The 16,553-nt window shown below is 38.4% G+C and overlaps 1 protein-coding gene across 3 annotated transcripts in view; it reads right to left on the bottom strand.

Annotated features, from left to right (window-relative positions):
• Nucleotides 1-2,569: 2,569 nt before the first annotated feature.
• OGFRL1 (opioid growth factor receptor like 1) overlaps nucleotides 2,570-16,553 on the bottom strand; it is a 92,637-nt gene continuing 78,653 nt past the window's right edge. For 2 of the 3 annotated variants that reach the window (XM_033054577.1, XM_033054575.1), the window contains 6 exons: nucleotides 15,865-15,951; nucleotides 15,274-15,355; nucleotides 12,134-12,212; nucleotides 11,977-12,043; nucleotides 11,689-11,834; nucleotides 2,570-9,713 (listed from right to left, as the gene is read on the bottom strand). In XM_033054577.1, coding sequence (XP_032910468.1) covers nucleotides 8,954-9,713; nucleotides 11,689-11,834; nucleotides 11,977-12,043; nucleotides 12,134-12,212; nucleotides 15,274-15,355; nucleotides 15,865-15,951 — 1,221 coding nt within the window. In that variant the 3' untranslated portion in view covers nucleotides 2,570-8,953. The remainder of the gene's footprint in view (nucleotides 9,714-11,688; nucleotides 11,835-11,976; nucleotides 12,044-12,133; nucleotides 12,213-15,273; nucleotides 15,356-15,864; nucleotides 15,952-16,553) is intronic. The other variant, XM_033054576.1, reaches the window with a different exon arrangement.

Below are 16,553 nucleotides of genomic sequence, written 5' to 3'. Positions count from 1 at the left end.
TTCTATTTTAATCTCCCTAGAAAAGAACTGTTATTCCTAATTCCCATATCTTTGCCTGAAAACCCCTTGATTTCAAAATTATAATAATTTGGAGGGAGGGGGTTTACATTCTCCATTTCAAAGAGAAGTTCCTGCCTTTCTCAGCAGACGCCTGTCCTCCAAACTAAAACAGCAACTTTTCGTTCTTTGTCCATATATAAGCCGCACCTGATTATAAGCCGCACTTTGAGTTTGGACCAAAATTTTAGTGAAAATGGTGTGGCTTATAATCGTGAAATTACGAGATTTCTTTTTGATCTCACCCCATAAAGTGCAGTCCAAGATTAAAGATTAGGAAAGATCTGAGCTGCCATTAATTGCTGCAAGTTATTGCTCTGGGACAGGTCAATAAATTCACAGAGCCTTCAGGAATCAGATCCCAGGGGTGAGGCAGGACAATTCCCACAACAGCCCTGGATCCTGAGCAGATCCCAAGCCAGCTCTGAAAAGGTCAAATCTTTAGCTCATCTCCTTTTGGGGCAATGAAGCATGTTGGATTACAGCATCTGTGGAGAGGTGGGAGCAGGGCCATGTTGTGAGCCTGGCCCCAGATTCTGCTGGACTGGCTACCTGTGCCAGCCAGGAGTGACAGCTTCCCAAGATGCAGACAAAGCAGGGCACACCAGTGTTGCTAAACAACCAATCTACCTGCCCCAACCAAAGAGAGACATGTTTTCAAAAACAGGTTTCATGGAGCTGAAGCTCTACTTCCATCATAGGTACAAACAAGTCAGTAAAGTCATACTAAAGTTTTGCCTACAATATAATGCAACTCTGAAGATATGTCAATCTAACATCCAAAAAAGCACTGCCATGATGTGTCTTTATTTAGTTGCAAAATACTTTGGTAGGTACTTTTTCTGCTCCTTTGGAGGATTATTTTTAAACTGTAGATACTCTCCAATCATACTTACTGATTCAAGTTTGCAGGGATAATATTTAGCCTGATTAACCACAGGGAATGAAGATATTTAATATTTTTTCTTCCAGATTATTACCCATCCCTGGCAAACAAAGCAAAATAAATCAATTAAAATGTAATTTCAAGAAGAGCATTCCCAGGTTTGCTTAGCTAAATCACATCTTTGCAATTAATGTGGCCTTTATAGATGATTTAGACCTTTCTCAAGGTCATCTGCATGGATCAAAATAAAACAATATCATCCCAGGTTTATGGCACAGCACTGCTAGAAAAATATTTCAGTGGAACAATTTCAAAACAAAACTTTGTGGTTTAGCTCCCTAAAGTTCAGAGGTAGTTGCCTTTTATTTTGGCTGTCTCTACCTGGGCTCTGTGCATAATGGATGTGCTGCCCAGCTCACCTTGCACAAGCACTTTGGTCCTTCCTTGTGTACTCTCCCCTCCAGTGTAGAAGTGAGCTCTGTGTGTCGCCATCACCCCGGCAGCTGGAAATTTCCCAGATTTTACCCCCCCAAAAAAATGCAAAGTAGGTTAATGGATGCCCTGGGAGATCCAGGTGGGTGGGACAGAGCAGGCAGTTCCCCTCCCAGCTGGAGCCCCGGCTGTGCCTGCCCTTGGGCCAGGCGAGGCAGTGGGCAAGGTACAGGGTGCTGCGCTCATCAGCCCCTCCTTACACCTCCTCCAGAAGATAGGCAGTCTTAATTTAACTGAAGTTAAATCCCAGCCACATTTGGGATATCACTTTAGGCTCTTACTCTTGGAATGAACACCAATAAAACTTCCCAAGTGGCTCTAGCACCCATGAGGTGTGTGCTTACACAGGAGCAGTACTTTTACTGCAGATGTGCTCTAAGTCTGGAGTTGCAGGTGTTTCAGCCAGCAACATCAGTAAGCGCTTCCACAGAGGCCCTGGCCCTTTTTGGAGCAGTTTATGCTCCCAGGGCAGAGCAGGGTGATTGACTGACAGCATTCTTTGCCAAGGGGCAGATGAGCCACAGCAGCTACGTCAGGGACCTGCAACTGAGTTTTCTGGGGAGACCAACATACTGACACACCATGGTATTGGCTACGAGTTCAGCGCCATCCCTGGGTGACAATCCCATTCCCTGGCAACATGGATGTAGGTTGACAGAGCCATCTTAACACCAAGCTTGATTTGAGAGACAGATCACACAGGAAGTCCTCCTCCATTGTGAGGAGAGCCTGTTTCTCCTCTTTAAGAAGAAACATGTGGGATTAGGAAACCCTTTCCAAATCTGGTGTGCCCTTTATAGAGCTTTATACATCTACAGACACATCATGTGAGTAACAGCTTACTACAAAACCAGAGCTGAAGCCATCCAATCCTACAGCTTCAGCACAGGGTAAATAAAACCAGCAGGTTAAATGTTTCCCTGCTACACTTAAGCAGCAGTAGCCTGGTTTTGACACTGCTCCAGACGTTTATGCCTGCATGATCATAGTGGATATTTTACTCTTTAATGTTAACAGAGTTTTCATAGTTTACATTTTTCTTAAATTAAAAAACCATGGACTTTCCTAAAAGCTGACTTTGGGCCTTCCCTCATTTCTTTACTATCCATGGTCATTTTGCCACTGACAACAAAAAAAGGAGGACCAGAGCCTTTAATTCCCTACTTTTAAGTGTTAATGTATTTACAGAGTACTATACAAACAAGCACCAAGCAACAATTGCACATTAATTAGAGCTACACAATATTTGTACATGTTGCTAAAACAATGCTGCTAAATGAAGAAGATTTATTAGTTCAGAGTTTTTGGCTGCTGTTATTAAAAATATATTTACCTGAAAGGAAATCCAAGTATTTCATTTTACAAATGATTTAAAATATAGCAGTAAGCAACATAAACTATTGCTTTTTATGTTTATACAATTCTTTTGGCATAACACTGCCATACAGATACAGAATTATAAAATATCTTTTTATAGTGCATTACAAATCCAGAAACTGGTTACCACTCCTACCACATAGATATGGTATTGGTACTACCAAACATGCACGGCATTCTGTAATTAAACACTGCAAAGGAATACAGAGAAGAGAGCAGGACCATTCATAAAAACTGACATAGAGCTGTTCCATTTTGCAAGTAAAAATTGTTGGGCTTCGGGGTTTTTTCTTCTTACTGCACTCTTTTCTTAGAATACACTTGAGCAATGAAGTCTATGATATTTTCAAATTTTATCAATGCAAAACAACACTTATTCATCTGTTGCCGAAATGGAACTGCATAAAGTGCAAACAACCATGGAATACGTTAAAACACAGAAGAAAAAGAGCAACTAATGATTAGCAAACATGCTTCAGCAGATCCCAAAAATGTAAGTGCCATAACCTTTTTTACTGCAAAACAATAATTTTCACATGGTTAGCCACAATAGTAAGTACATTCAGTATATTTCACAATAAACTTTAGTTGATGAAAACACCACTGAACTTGTAAGTGTGGTAGAATTGAAGAGCCACATTTCAAAGAGACTTCTTTCAGAACGACTTGCCAATTCTCACATTTTTTTTATCTTATAGCAAACAGCATAATGCTTCTGAAAATAAATGTAGAAGTGATTACAAGTGTAAAGCCAGATGAGGTCTCTATTGAATTGATCTCTATAGCTTTTGAACTGCATTTTAGGAGTCCATTACTTACAGCATGTAATACATCTACTCTTTAAAGTAAATTCTTGCCTTCACCAAAGGTCTTAACTCAGTCTACTTAAGAACAAGGGCTGGAAAGGGAACACAACTTTCGGGAAAAGAAACAGCTCACAGCCAATATTGAGCACAAAGATATTACAGAGACACAGTGTGCACACCCCTTGGAGAACTGTATCTAAATATCTGTAAGTAGTGAACCCTATGGTGTTGACCAGAATGTGAATTGAGGAGGCTGTATATGCTTAGGTCTTTTTTGACCTATCTATCATTTTTAGACTGATAGCTATAAAAAATACCTTTTGACTATTTACTCCAACTACAATTGGAACTGTCAACAGGTATTAAAAAAAAAAATTACCAAAATGCAGAATGATGAGTATGGTTCTCAACAAACCCCAGACAGCATTTTCATCTTCTACATGATCACAATGTTAGATTCATTAATGCTGGTTGCTCCAAATCCAGAGACAACTCACTCATGTGGGCTAGGAATAGGTTTTCCATTGGACTGATTTTTGCTTTTACACCAGTAAGAAAAAAAAAAAAAATCAACCCTGTTCTGCAGTTGGGATCTGACTTTTAACACTTAATCTACACTTTAACACTAGTCTACAAAAGGATTTATGTGCAAAAATGTATTTAGGGAGGAGTAAGTAAGGTAGTGTTGTCATCAACTTAGGATGTTTCTGCCTCAGCAGACATCCTCTGCCTAAAAACAGAAGAAACATGGGACATTTTCTGCCTAAACAGGTATTTTGACATTAGAATCTCCCATGGCATTTAAAAACTGATTTGAAGTGGATGACTCTTCATCTTACAGTACTTTTAGTATGTGTTCAAATGCAGGAGCAATTCTTGAATAAACAGATCTGAGGCAAATAAGACATCACCTTCTCCACACAAAACATTATTAAAACATGGAACTCATAGCCACAAGGGATTGTAAAGGCTGAAAGAAACCATGAGTTCAAAACTAAAAAATTCCTGGAGAAAAATGGGGTCCCTGTATAATTTCTTTGTTTCACAGCATCTTTTGGTGGCTACTGCTGGAGGCAGGACTAGGCAAGACTAGAAATATCTTTGGTTCTGATCCCCACTGGCAATTCTGAGGACAACATACATCATCAGCATGATATTGTCACACTTTTATTAATGGTAAAACTTGCTTCACATACTTGCATCTTATTCATAAATACAGCTTTTGTCAAGGAAATTCAATATGATATATTTCCTGCAAAAGTGTGATGTAAAAAAATTACATTTTCACTTAAACATATATAACTATAAATTGTGATCAGTACCATCACAACAGTCAGAAGAAGAAAGGTGTAAAATAACCTCTCAATTAAACAGATAGACATAAGTTTTATTTAAAAGCAGACAAGAGCTGTTTTCCATTTAAATCCAGTAAATGTCACTTGCCTTACCTCATTGGATCGTCCATGAACATTGTACAAAGCTTCTAAGTCTGTAAATCTTCTGTCTATAGTACAGGTATATGCAACTGCAGATTATTAGAATTATCCTGGAACGGTTCAGGGAGGCTTACACTAGTTTACATGAAATATTAACAATGATTATACAAATATCTAATATATTAGAGTGCTGCAATCTTAGAGCAGGAAACTGAGGAGCTGACCCAAGCCAGGGAACAGCTCTCAAAGGATTATTGCACTTATTTTTAGCGTCCTTCAAGATTTTATTCGAGCAACATGGACACAAAGACCTCAGACCTGCTCCTGGATACGTGGATATACCTAACTATTCTTCTGCTCTGAATGGTCTGTGCTGCACACCTCATGTACCCGAGCCTTCAGTCTCTACACCAACACAGTATCAGGTAGTGAGGCACACTTGTGTCTGGCATAGTGGGGCAGAGCTGTAACTAACAAAGTGCTGCATTTTTGCATGATTTGTATGATTGCCTTGTGTGTACTCATCTGCATACTCAGTAACATTGTTTTGAGTTGCACATTCATATCCCCTCACCATAAGATGCCTAAAATCAAGTTCACAGGTATGTGCAAGCACACATTACTCCCACTTAACAGCACCAGAGGCTACTGAGATGTACTTACTTGGAAAGAACCTCATATGGAAGGTTCTGTTCAATAAACATATGAGTAGTTTAGATTCTAGTCTAACACTGGGCCAAAATACACTATTGTAATAAGTATGCAGAAATCCCTGAATTAAGCATGTAGCATGACAAAAAGAATTTTAACAGTAAGCAAATTACTTTCTTTGCATACCCTCAGTTCCTGAAGTAATGGTTAAACAACTGTGTACTGGCATCTATGAGAATACAAACATTTCAGCACATATATATATACTGTATATATACTGTAAACCAATACTTAGAAGCTTCAAGCACGGGGTGCTTCTGATTGCTAAGGCCATGATTCTGTAACAAAAATGCATACAGTGCACCCACTTGATCCTCACAAATCTCAGAGGGATGCTACACTGTATGATTGCCCTGCAATAAATCCTTCTGTTCAGTACTTGCAAAATCAGAAGAAACAATTCCTCTATGAAAAGAATGATACACTGTCACATTTTATAGAGAGCAGAATCTGGTAGTTAAAGCTGAAGTGTAAAGCTGAAGGGAGTAATTCTGTTGATAAAGCTGTAAAACAAGAATTAGAGAGAGCAGGAACCCACCTGACACAAAACCCCTCACTTACATAGTCCCCAGAATTCTTTGTAGGCAACTGATATGCCAATGCTCTTCTATGAAAACTGAGAGAAATATATTGAGTTGTAGATTAAAAAAAAATAAAATTGCAGAGTTAATACAGGTGTAAGTACCAAAGTTCTTAAAAATATTTTCAGATACCTTGGCCCCTTAACGCAGACAGCTGTCAAATTACAAGTATTTTAAGCACTTAATTATGAACATCAAACCAGAAAGCATGTTTAAGTGAGAGATGTGTCATGATAATGGAATACTGCAGAGTAACCTTCTGGAATTACATCCCAAGAACTTTGTTTAAAATTAGAGCAAGATTTCTCTTTTTTTTGTTCAGTAGACAAAAGATCTCCTGAGGTCACTGATGTTCAATCAAATTACACCATAAATATAATAACACCTCCGGCATCCCTTATTTCACTTTCATACTCTGCATTTTCTGTAAAGTGTTTAACATTAATACTCAAGTTCACAAATGGAAGGCTCTGTATAGCTTCTTATGCTATAGTTACATTCCTTACAGGGTATCAATTTCCCCTATGATACTCAAAAAATAACTATGTAAGAACTCTATGACGTTTGCACAGTTAGGCACTCAAGACTGAAGAAGTCATAGGCAGAAAATGAAGTGTCCTCCCTTTGCATACGTGGAAGGGCAGAGTCCTTAACTACACATACAAGTTTTATCACAGCACTTCCTTCCCTTCTGTTATGAAGGTCAGAGGCAAACACAAACAAGGGGATCCCACTTCATGTCCAGGGAATTGTGAAAGGCTTCTCAGGACCTTTCTGGCCTTAAAAAGGTGGTGGCTGGAATTCTTCGGGGCATTTCTGCTCAGACAGGCTTAATGCCCATTTGAATGATCCCGGTTACCCTAAAAAAAATCCATGTATGTAAGTTTCTTTCCTCACAAGTCAGCACAGAAGGAGAAATAGATCTTCTTTCTTCTCTGCTTCTTTAGGGTGGAAACAACCTAATCTTTTTCCATAGGTCCAAGATCCCTAACTGCCACTCTACCTGATCCCAAGAACCAGCGCTATCTGAAGAAAACAAATGGATGATGCATTGCCGTGATGGGCATTAACGAAACAGAACACAAGACATTTTGTTTTTGTCTATGTTCTGAAACCCCTGAAAACTTCACCATTTAGAGTTGTAAGACTTGAATAAAGTCCTGTAGCATTTTGACACTCAAACCATAGTCAGCCTCTTGTCTCATAACATTTCATCAGAAATGTATTAAAGGCAGTGGATAATATGTACACTTTCAAACAGAAAATACATACACAGAAGTTTTAGAGTATTTTAGGACTGTAGGAAGAGTGAATTTTACCTGCATTGTTTTTTAATTCATACTCCGCACAACTTGCCAGGTCCTATTGTTTGACTTGAATGGCAGAAACTCAGAAGGAGCTACTCAAGGAGAGCAGACAGTTCTTCAGTAGAAGCTGGGAAGGATCTTAATAGCGAAATTCCTACTTGTTGGTCTCCAGCCCAGCCAACAGAGTGGCCTGCCTTAAGCTACTGATTATCAAAGTAACATAAAACTGTGAGGGACTTATGATATAGAGCAAACTAGAGGAAACACACAGCTGGAAAGAAGCATCAGGACTGCCTTTGTCTTTGAGGCCAGCAACGAGTGACTGTATTGTGCAGATTCTACCCAAAACTGGTTAAGAAACATCGAAGTTCAAATAAGAGCCAACTTGACATGCCTGGTGACCTCTTCTTTGATGGTTTTGCTGATAAGGCAGTGCTTTGGGGTAAAGACACTGCTTTTCAGCTGTCCAGAGCCTTTCCAGGTGCTGAACCCAGCTGGGGGAGTTGTCTTATTACAGCTGATCACAGAGAGCTTTCAAACAGACCAAATTTGAGAGATCAAGGAGATCCTTCCCCCCAGCTTAGTTGCAATAAATGAGTCACGGGAGAATTTAACAGGGACTGAAAGAAGTGTAAAGTACAACTTCCCTTGTATCCAAAAGCTGTGGATACAGTTTCTTTGTAAGTTAAAACTTTTATTCAATGTACAGTGATTCCCAACTGTACAGGACATGATATATGCTATCCATTGTTAAGAGCCTCCAACAAAGATGCCAATCTAAGGTAAAGATACTGTGCAAATACTGATATTAATAATGAACATAGTTCCTAAAACAATAACCACTAGGGTAAAAAACTGTTTTTGAAATAATTTCTAGTAACTTCCTAAAGGGAAAACAAAACTTAAAAGAAACTTAAAACTTAAAGGAAACTTAAAAATTCTGATGTTCCAAAGCTTTTGAGTTGTTACACTTTATTTATTTATTTATTTATTTATTTTAAATACTGGATGAATTTTAAAAAGTAGATAAGCTTTTCTGTGCAATCTGTCTGAAAAAGATAAGAAATTTCTTAGCTTTTAATATGCACAATTGTTTTAAAGAGACACACCTGGCTGACTGCTGATAAACTGAGGTTGAAAAAAACCAAAATTCATTAACCTAAGAGAAGCCTAATCTGATGCATTTGCAACAAGCATTTGCCTCGTGAACTTACACTAGATGGAAATTTCAACCAAAATGAAGAAGCAATGAATAATTTGCTTCATTCAAAGTGAAACAACGATTTTTAAAATCTCAGACTCATGGTTTGAGCTCATCCTTAGCTTTTGGGGTGGTCCCCCCTGAAAATGTATCCTTATCAAGGTTATCTTGTAGATCTGCTGATGCATCACTTGAAGAATTCTCACTGTTACATAAATCTACCTCTATAATGCCCGGGTGATTTCCACAGTCATTGTTCAGATTTTCATCATCTTTTTTGGAATGAGAAGCGTCCTCCTTTCTGTCTGAATTATCATGAGTTTCTTCTGATCTTGCAACCTGACCGGTATCAGTTTCACTGTTCTTTTCACTGTTGTTCTGCCTAACAGCATCACAGTTCACTTCTTGTTCATCCTGATCATTTTCTTCCCCATTTTTTGTGAATTCTACCTTTCTTTCTTCAGTTATTTTACCAGCTGAGCTTCCACTTGCCGATGCATTCTTAGGCTCCTTCGGTTTCTTATGCTTAGAAATATGACTATTGGGAATAGAAACTGGGGATGCTGGCTTTTTATTTGCTTTGCTTCCCTCTGACTTCTGTTTTCTTGGGGGTCCCCAGATAAAATGCTCTGAGGGCGTATAATGTTGCTGGGCAAACCTCAGCAGTTTCCTCCTTTCTCTTCGGTCTCTAATAGTATACACAAAATATTCCAGAGCACTTTGCTTAATGTTGGGAATGGTATCTTCCACAAGAGCTTCATGCAGAATAAATTTTACCAGGGGAGATTTGAAACTCTCATATCCAAGTTCACCAAGACTTTTCAGAATTCGAGTGATTCTCAAGTAGTTATGTTGAGACCTTTGAAAGAAATGGGTAAAAAAACTCTATTGAATCAGAAAAAAAACCCCCACTTTACAAATACAGAACTGGAACAGCAATTCCTCAGTCCTTTTTATCACTTCAGGTATGTACTTCAGACGTCCTGTCTTTTAATTTCTCAAAGCTGCTGAAGCTTACTAGCACCTCCTTTGCTGGGGTGATATGAGTGCAAATTAGTGTTTGTAAAAAGCACTGGGGGTGAGGGCTAAGAGGAAATAAAATCAACGCACTGATTTTTCCTTCTGCTCTATGAGAACGGCAACAAAGCTGGTGAAGGGTCTGGCATCTGCAAGTCCTATGAGGAGCAGCTAAAGTAATGGGTTTGTTTATTCTGGAGCAACAAAGGCTCAGGGCAGACCTTACTGCTCTCTACAACTGCCTGAAAGGAGGCTGTGGCAAGAGGCGGGGGTGCTCAGGTTCTTGTCCAAGGTAACAAGTGACAGAACAAGGAGAAATAGCCTCAGGTTGCACCAACTGGAGGTTCAGGTTGAATATTAGGAAAAATTTCTTCCCTGAAAAAGTGGTTAAACATTGGAACAGGCTGCCCAGGAAAGTGGTGCAATCACCATCCCTGGAAGTGTTCAAAAGATGAGCAGATGTGACACTTAGTGCTATAGTTTAGTTGATACAGTGGTGTTAGGTGAAAGATTGGACTCAATGATCTCAGAGATTTTTTTTCAACCTTAATGATTCTATGCTGTTCTGGGGAGAAAACCCAGTTGCTTTGTAAATGAAAGGGTTTGTATTGTATTTATAGTGCAGCTACAAAACAGGGTTTATAGCACTTCACTCAAGTTATTGAAAAACTGGGTCTCCAGTCTAGACTAGCACCTGCACTACTGATACAGTCGTTGCTGGAGGAAACACAGGCACCTCTGGAGAGTAAGTCCTACTGTTGTACGAAATATCTAAGAGAAAATGAACTAATTGTCTTCTGGAAGTGTTTGTGAAAAGGTCATTCCCTCGTAAAGCACATCTTAGTATGCAGTAAAACTTTTAAGTATGATTTTTAGATGGATGAAATTAGGTAAGGAGAGTCTCAAATCCTGACTCAAAACTGTAGCTACTCACTGGAAAGGACAGGAATGAAAACATGCAGTAACATTTGGGCTTCCTGAAAACCTGTTTTATCTGTCGCCTGAGTCTGAGCCCACACCCATATTGGTTCATAAAATGCTTAAATAAAATTACAAACAAGTTATTCCTGCTATTCACCTGGAATCCATCAGCAATTGTACCCACAAGTTTTTTTATCATGACAGGAGAACAAAATGCTGCAAGAAAACAATCTGCAGCTTTAAGGTCAGAGATGTAAGGAAAGCAAGATTTGAAAAGAGCTTTTGGTACAATTAATCTCTATGAGGCAAAATTCAGTGCAAACTTAGGATCCACACAATACCAGTTAAAAGCAACTGATATAATTTGCTGAACATTGGCCTAAGGTTTGACATAATATGTTTAAACCTTTCCAGATCAGCATTTCAATTGAAAATACTTTAATACTAAGTATTTCATGTTTTGAGGAGGGAGGGAAATCTTGTTGCTCAACTTTCATAAGTTGTGCAGAATTTGATCTTTCTCAAAAATAAATGTAAATACAAAGATAACCCACTTGTTTTTTATCACGTGAAAAGCAGCACTTTGGGATTGGGTGAAAACAAATTCAGTATCATGACAAATTAGTTTGGAGCTGGGATCTTTGTTAGCACCATCTAAAGTTGCATTTTCAAGGAATTCAATGATGTCGGTCCAACTGGCAATGAGTGACAAGGACAATCAAAAAAAGGGGAAGGAGGAACACACAGACAGAGGCCCAAACCAGGCATCAACTATTTATTTTGCCCTTTTTTTTCCTGGCAGTCTTTGGAAAAAATATCTTTGCTTTCTCTAGAAAACAAAAGGATGAAGACATTCTATAGTAATTCTAGCAAGTGAAGTGCATGTCATTACTTACTCATTCAAATGCTGAAATCTTTCTTGCCAGTTAGCAGCTCGTGCTACATTTCCAGTTTTATCAATTAGTTTTATTCCAAAAAACTCCAACATCATTTTGTAAGCCAAAAGGAATCTTCTAATTGCTTCTTTTGTTTTCTTGAATTCCTAATGGACAAAGAATATGTCCAAAATTCTAAGTGGCACTAAAGCAAGTACTTCTGCATTGTATAAGACAACTCTACATAACAAAAAGCAGTTATGTATTAAAATTACTGTGATGGTTTGTACAGAGCTCAATTGATATTACCTCAATTTCATATGTAGTTAATTCTTTAGCATAGAAGTTCAGACCTTGTTCCCTCAGTGGAAAAAGCCTGTTAAAAGAAGAAGTGCATTATGGCTCAGTATAAGAACACTTAATCGAAATAATGCTTTGAAACAGAAATAGGTAATAATTGACCAACCACTGTATGTAAGTGTGGTTATGCTCCAGTTTTTCATAGTCTCCTTTCCATTTATTTAGGACTTCTTCAATATAAACTCCTGCACAAAAATAATTTGAAAAACTGTTAGGTAGCCATCAAAACTAGCACTCAGCTACGTAAAGTATATGCATATTAAAATAATGATAGAACACATATTCTAATTGTCTTTCACATACTATGTGGAATAAGGTCTATTACAGTCATAAATAAATTAATTTTAATTTAAAACTAATTTAGTTACTAAAACAATTTAAAAATAAGGTACTTATCAAATGTCAATACAAACAAAACCAACTGACATATACTGGGTTACTAACAAGGGAAAATATGTGACAGCAATCTGTGTAAAATAGATCCAAGAGTTCTCATGTCACAGAATCCTTTATCCCATTGACTGGGAATTAACAAACTGCTTCCATAAAATACTGTGCAGTGAATTACCTGTCATTGCTTTTACACGACAAAACTCTGCAGCTATCTGTCTATCTATCTGTCCATCCATCCATACATCCAGCCAGCCAGCCAGCCAATCTTCATAGAACAAAGCCTCAACTCTCCCACACCAGGAATCTCTCCAGCTGCAAATACTATTATGATTAGGAAATCTTTCTTAATTAATGGTGGCTAAGCATCACACTGAGACTGTGCCCATGAAATTCAGTCACAGGCCAGGGCACTTTTCCAGGTACTACACAGATACACAAAGTACATAAAAAGGATGATCCTTGCTCCCAAAGCTGTACAATAGCTTTCCATGAATAAGCACTGTGTTCTTCTGTTTCTGTTCTGTTCTGAAGCCAACAACAGTTTTCTATTCTGAAACCAACAATAACTACACAGCATCTCCAAAGTCAAATAGCATAGGAGCAGCCTAAAAAACCCAAAGCCCCATGTATATAGTCTCCTACTATACATTTAAGATTCCTCTTTGCCTTTCGAAAGTGAAAATTTCCATTTGGGTCTCAATGGTGAAGGAGGACACATTTGATACTTTTATTTAAGAAGTGAAGAAAGCAGTCTAAGGGGCTGCTAAGTACTTGGGGGTTCCAGTGTAGGCAAAGCTGGAAAAGGACCTCGGAAAGAGGACCTTCACCATCACTGCATTGTATCCAACCTATATTTCAAGTATTGGAGAACTGGCTGATCAGTCTCAGGGCAGGGAGACAAACAGGCCAGCTCTGCTCCAGAACCACAAGGTAAATCTGTGGGTCATGGAAATTCAGATATTGTATTGCACTAGAAATATTTTGGGATTTTCATCTCCAGAATTTCATACTCCAGAATTTCATTCTCCAGAATTTCAGTCCTTAAGCTGGTAGCTAACACTCCCTCTTGAACACTCTTGCAGATCCACAGACTGGAGTCAAGGTGGTGGTACTCTTTTCCATTCTCAATACAAACTTCTACAAAGCCAGAGCTCACAGCCAACATGGCTTATCAGCTACCTTTGACATTACTAATTGTGGTTTTCTCTTAGAATACGAAGAGAAATGTTATGTTTTACAAATTTTGTGAGGGAAGCCCTCCTACAGCTTTCACAACTACCTCTTCTTGTAGCTAATCCTTGAACTGCTCCTTCATTTTGGACTTTAAAGGAATTCTTCCTCACAACCTTTTCTTTTAGTTTTAGAGCCATATGGTCCCCAGGTTCACACAGACCTCAGTGCCCTTCTGTTCTCTGTGCAACATCTCCTAAATCTACTTTATTGGCAATTCAGAGAAAACCCTTTCTTGCAGTCAAGCTAAAACTGACTAAAAGCATCTGCCTATGGGTATCTAGATAAAGCTCAGGTCGGTTACAGCAAAAGTCTTATCTTTCTTTCACACCCTGAGTTATTTTCTCACTTGCTAAAGGTATTACCACTATCTTGTCCCTAACAGTTCTCATCTTAAACTTTCCTATATGTGCATTTTTACCACCTTCTGTGTAACATTCCTTTCTGACCAGCCTCCTATCTGAACTCTCACACTTTGCATCTAAACCTTTTTTTCCTGACCTTGAAAAGTGCTTTCTTGTCATGCTTACACCTACCCTGAATATTGCTGAATGCAGCTACCTGAATGCTGGGAAGATAATCTTTCTAGACTGTTACTTTTTTATACTGACCCATTTTTTTTGCTTTGCATTCTTCCATTGTGAAACTCCGCTCTGTAACATCCAACAAAAACTATACACCTTCACTTCCAAAGCCTTTGTGACCTGTCCCTTACTTCCTTATCAGAACCCATTTGTTGCTATGAGACTGTTCCTGCTTCCAACAGGATCCTGCCTCAGAGGAAGCCTACACATCTCACCCCTTCTGCACTCCAACGTGCACTTCACTATTCCCTACCAAACTGCTCTCACACAAAGGATCTTTCTGCAAATACCTTCAAAGTAACATTGTCATTATTCTTTTAAAACTCAGAAAATCTTACTTTTGGCCTTCAGTTTGTTTGTTTTGGGTTTTTTTTTTGCCAATGGCTATGCTCTCTTGTGCTGAGACTCCTTCTATCACCCTTACCAAGGTTGCTTTTTGCCTCCTCTTGCTTCCTGATCTGTCTGCTCTCCTACTGTCTCTCATACGTTAACTGCAAACTCTCTAGAGTAGCATTTGTCATCTTTCAGCTTCTCCTGTGTTTGTGCAGAATGTTACATACAAGGTTCCTGCTTGACTACCAGAACCACTAGGGACACTGAGAAATGGCTTTATTATTGTTATTACAATAGTCTCACAAGATTACAGCACATTTTTTCCCCTTACACAATTCTAGGAATAACACCCATAGATCGCTGCCACTCCTATTCAAACAGTGAGTTTGTGCAATATAGTAGAAGAATTTTATCTTTGTTTAATAAAAGGTACTGCCACAAAACAGTGGTACTAACGATGCCTTGCACTACTTCATGTTGATAAATGTCTAAGAAAAGCACCACCTTCCCAGAGTGAAAGTTAACTCTGCTTTAAGCACAAACTGTTCTCGTGTTATTAATGTGCTACTCCAACATGGGAGGTCCATGCCCTACAATATATTACTACAAATCTTTAATTTGCCTCAATTATCACCACTGTTTCAATATGCTACTATCATTAGTGAGAATTCTTTCGTTATCCCTATTATTGTTGCAGATTACTCACCATCAGGTTTAAATGGGATTTTATTTTTGTAAAACCGGAGATTGCACAAGTCATTTTGGTACCGAAGATCTTTAAAGTTCTGCTAAAAGAAAGGAAATAGGACATTATCAGCCTAAAAACACCTACCAAGACTATCCAGAGAGTGATATTAGGCTCTTTGAATAATTTAAGGACAAAAAAATTCAGAGTTTTAGGAACCACAAAGTTCTATTCATGCACCTAAAGACTCAGTTTAAGAATCTGAAAGTTCTTTCTGGCTAGTACCTTCTCTTACTGAGGCAGCAGCAAACATAGCAGCACCCTCCCTTCAGTCTCAAGGAACTTGAGAGACAAATAATCAGTCAGGTAAACTCTGTAATCTACTGTCTTTGATATCCAAGGCACAAGTGTTTTCCTGGGCTCCTAGCACAGTTCCCAAGCTTACACATATCATGTGTTTGCATGTTTGCCTGGGATGAAAAGACATTGCTTCTCTCCCACTGACATATGTTGTGCCTGTGTATTGGCTTTTTGGTTCTCATTTCTTGTACTTATTGGATAAACAAAGGTTTAATATTGTTTTTTACTGAAAAGGCAATAAAATATTCTTACTGGATACTGGTGTCGGTACTTGTATAAATCTCTTGCTGCGTAGAAGCTTCTCTTTGGCTTGGCTGTCAGCTCAGTTCCATCACCACTCTGAAACAGTTAGAAAGCAGATATTCATCTTACACAACCCCCCTAAATAGCAAATTTGTATAATATCAAAATAATTACTTTTCATTACAGATTTCAGCAATGTAAACAAACATAAGTTCATGCATCTGCCTACTGTTTGGTCAAACACTGGAAATTTCCCTGCTCAACACACTTTAAACCTAAGTTAAAAAAAATTAAAATAGAAAAGCAAGACTGAATTTTGCCTTGCAATGAGGCTGAGTTTGAATTAAATCACCAGTCTGTCATTTCCAAATGTGAGACTTCAAAGTAAACTGGCAAGTGCTAACACAAGATGAAATAAGTAACTGAACTTGAAAACGCAGAGACACCACCAATTTTGAGGAGGAAATCATACTATTTGCAAAAAAAAAGAAAAAAGAAAAAAAAAAGTAATGTGTACATAGACCTAATTACTATTAGTGCACCCTGTGTGAGAAAACGATTAGTTACTAAAAAAAATTTTAAAAAAATTCATTCTACTCCTTGCAATACATGTGTAGTAGGTTAAAGTCAAACTTAGAACAGGAAATTCTCCGGGACTACACGGGGCATTTGCCGTTCTTACTGCCCATGCCATGGCT

The sequence above is a fragment of the Catharus ustulatus genome, chromosome 3 (assembly GCF_009819885.2).
Source record: "Catharus ustulatus isolate bCatUst1 chromosome 3, bCatUst1.pri.v2, whole genome shotgun sequence".
NCBI classification, from domain to species: domain Eukaryota; kingdom Metazoa; phylum Chordata; class Aves; order Passeriformes; family Turdidae; genus Catharus; species Catharus ustulatus.
The sequence above is the reverse complement of the archived record's forward strand: the minus strand, read 5'-3'. Positions and strand labels throughout refer to the sequence as shown.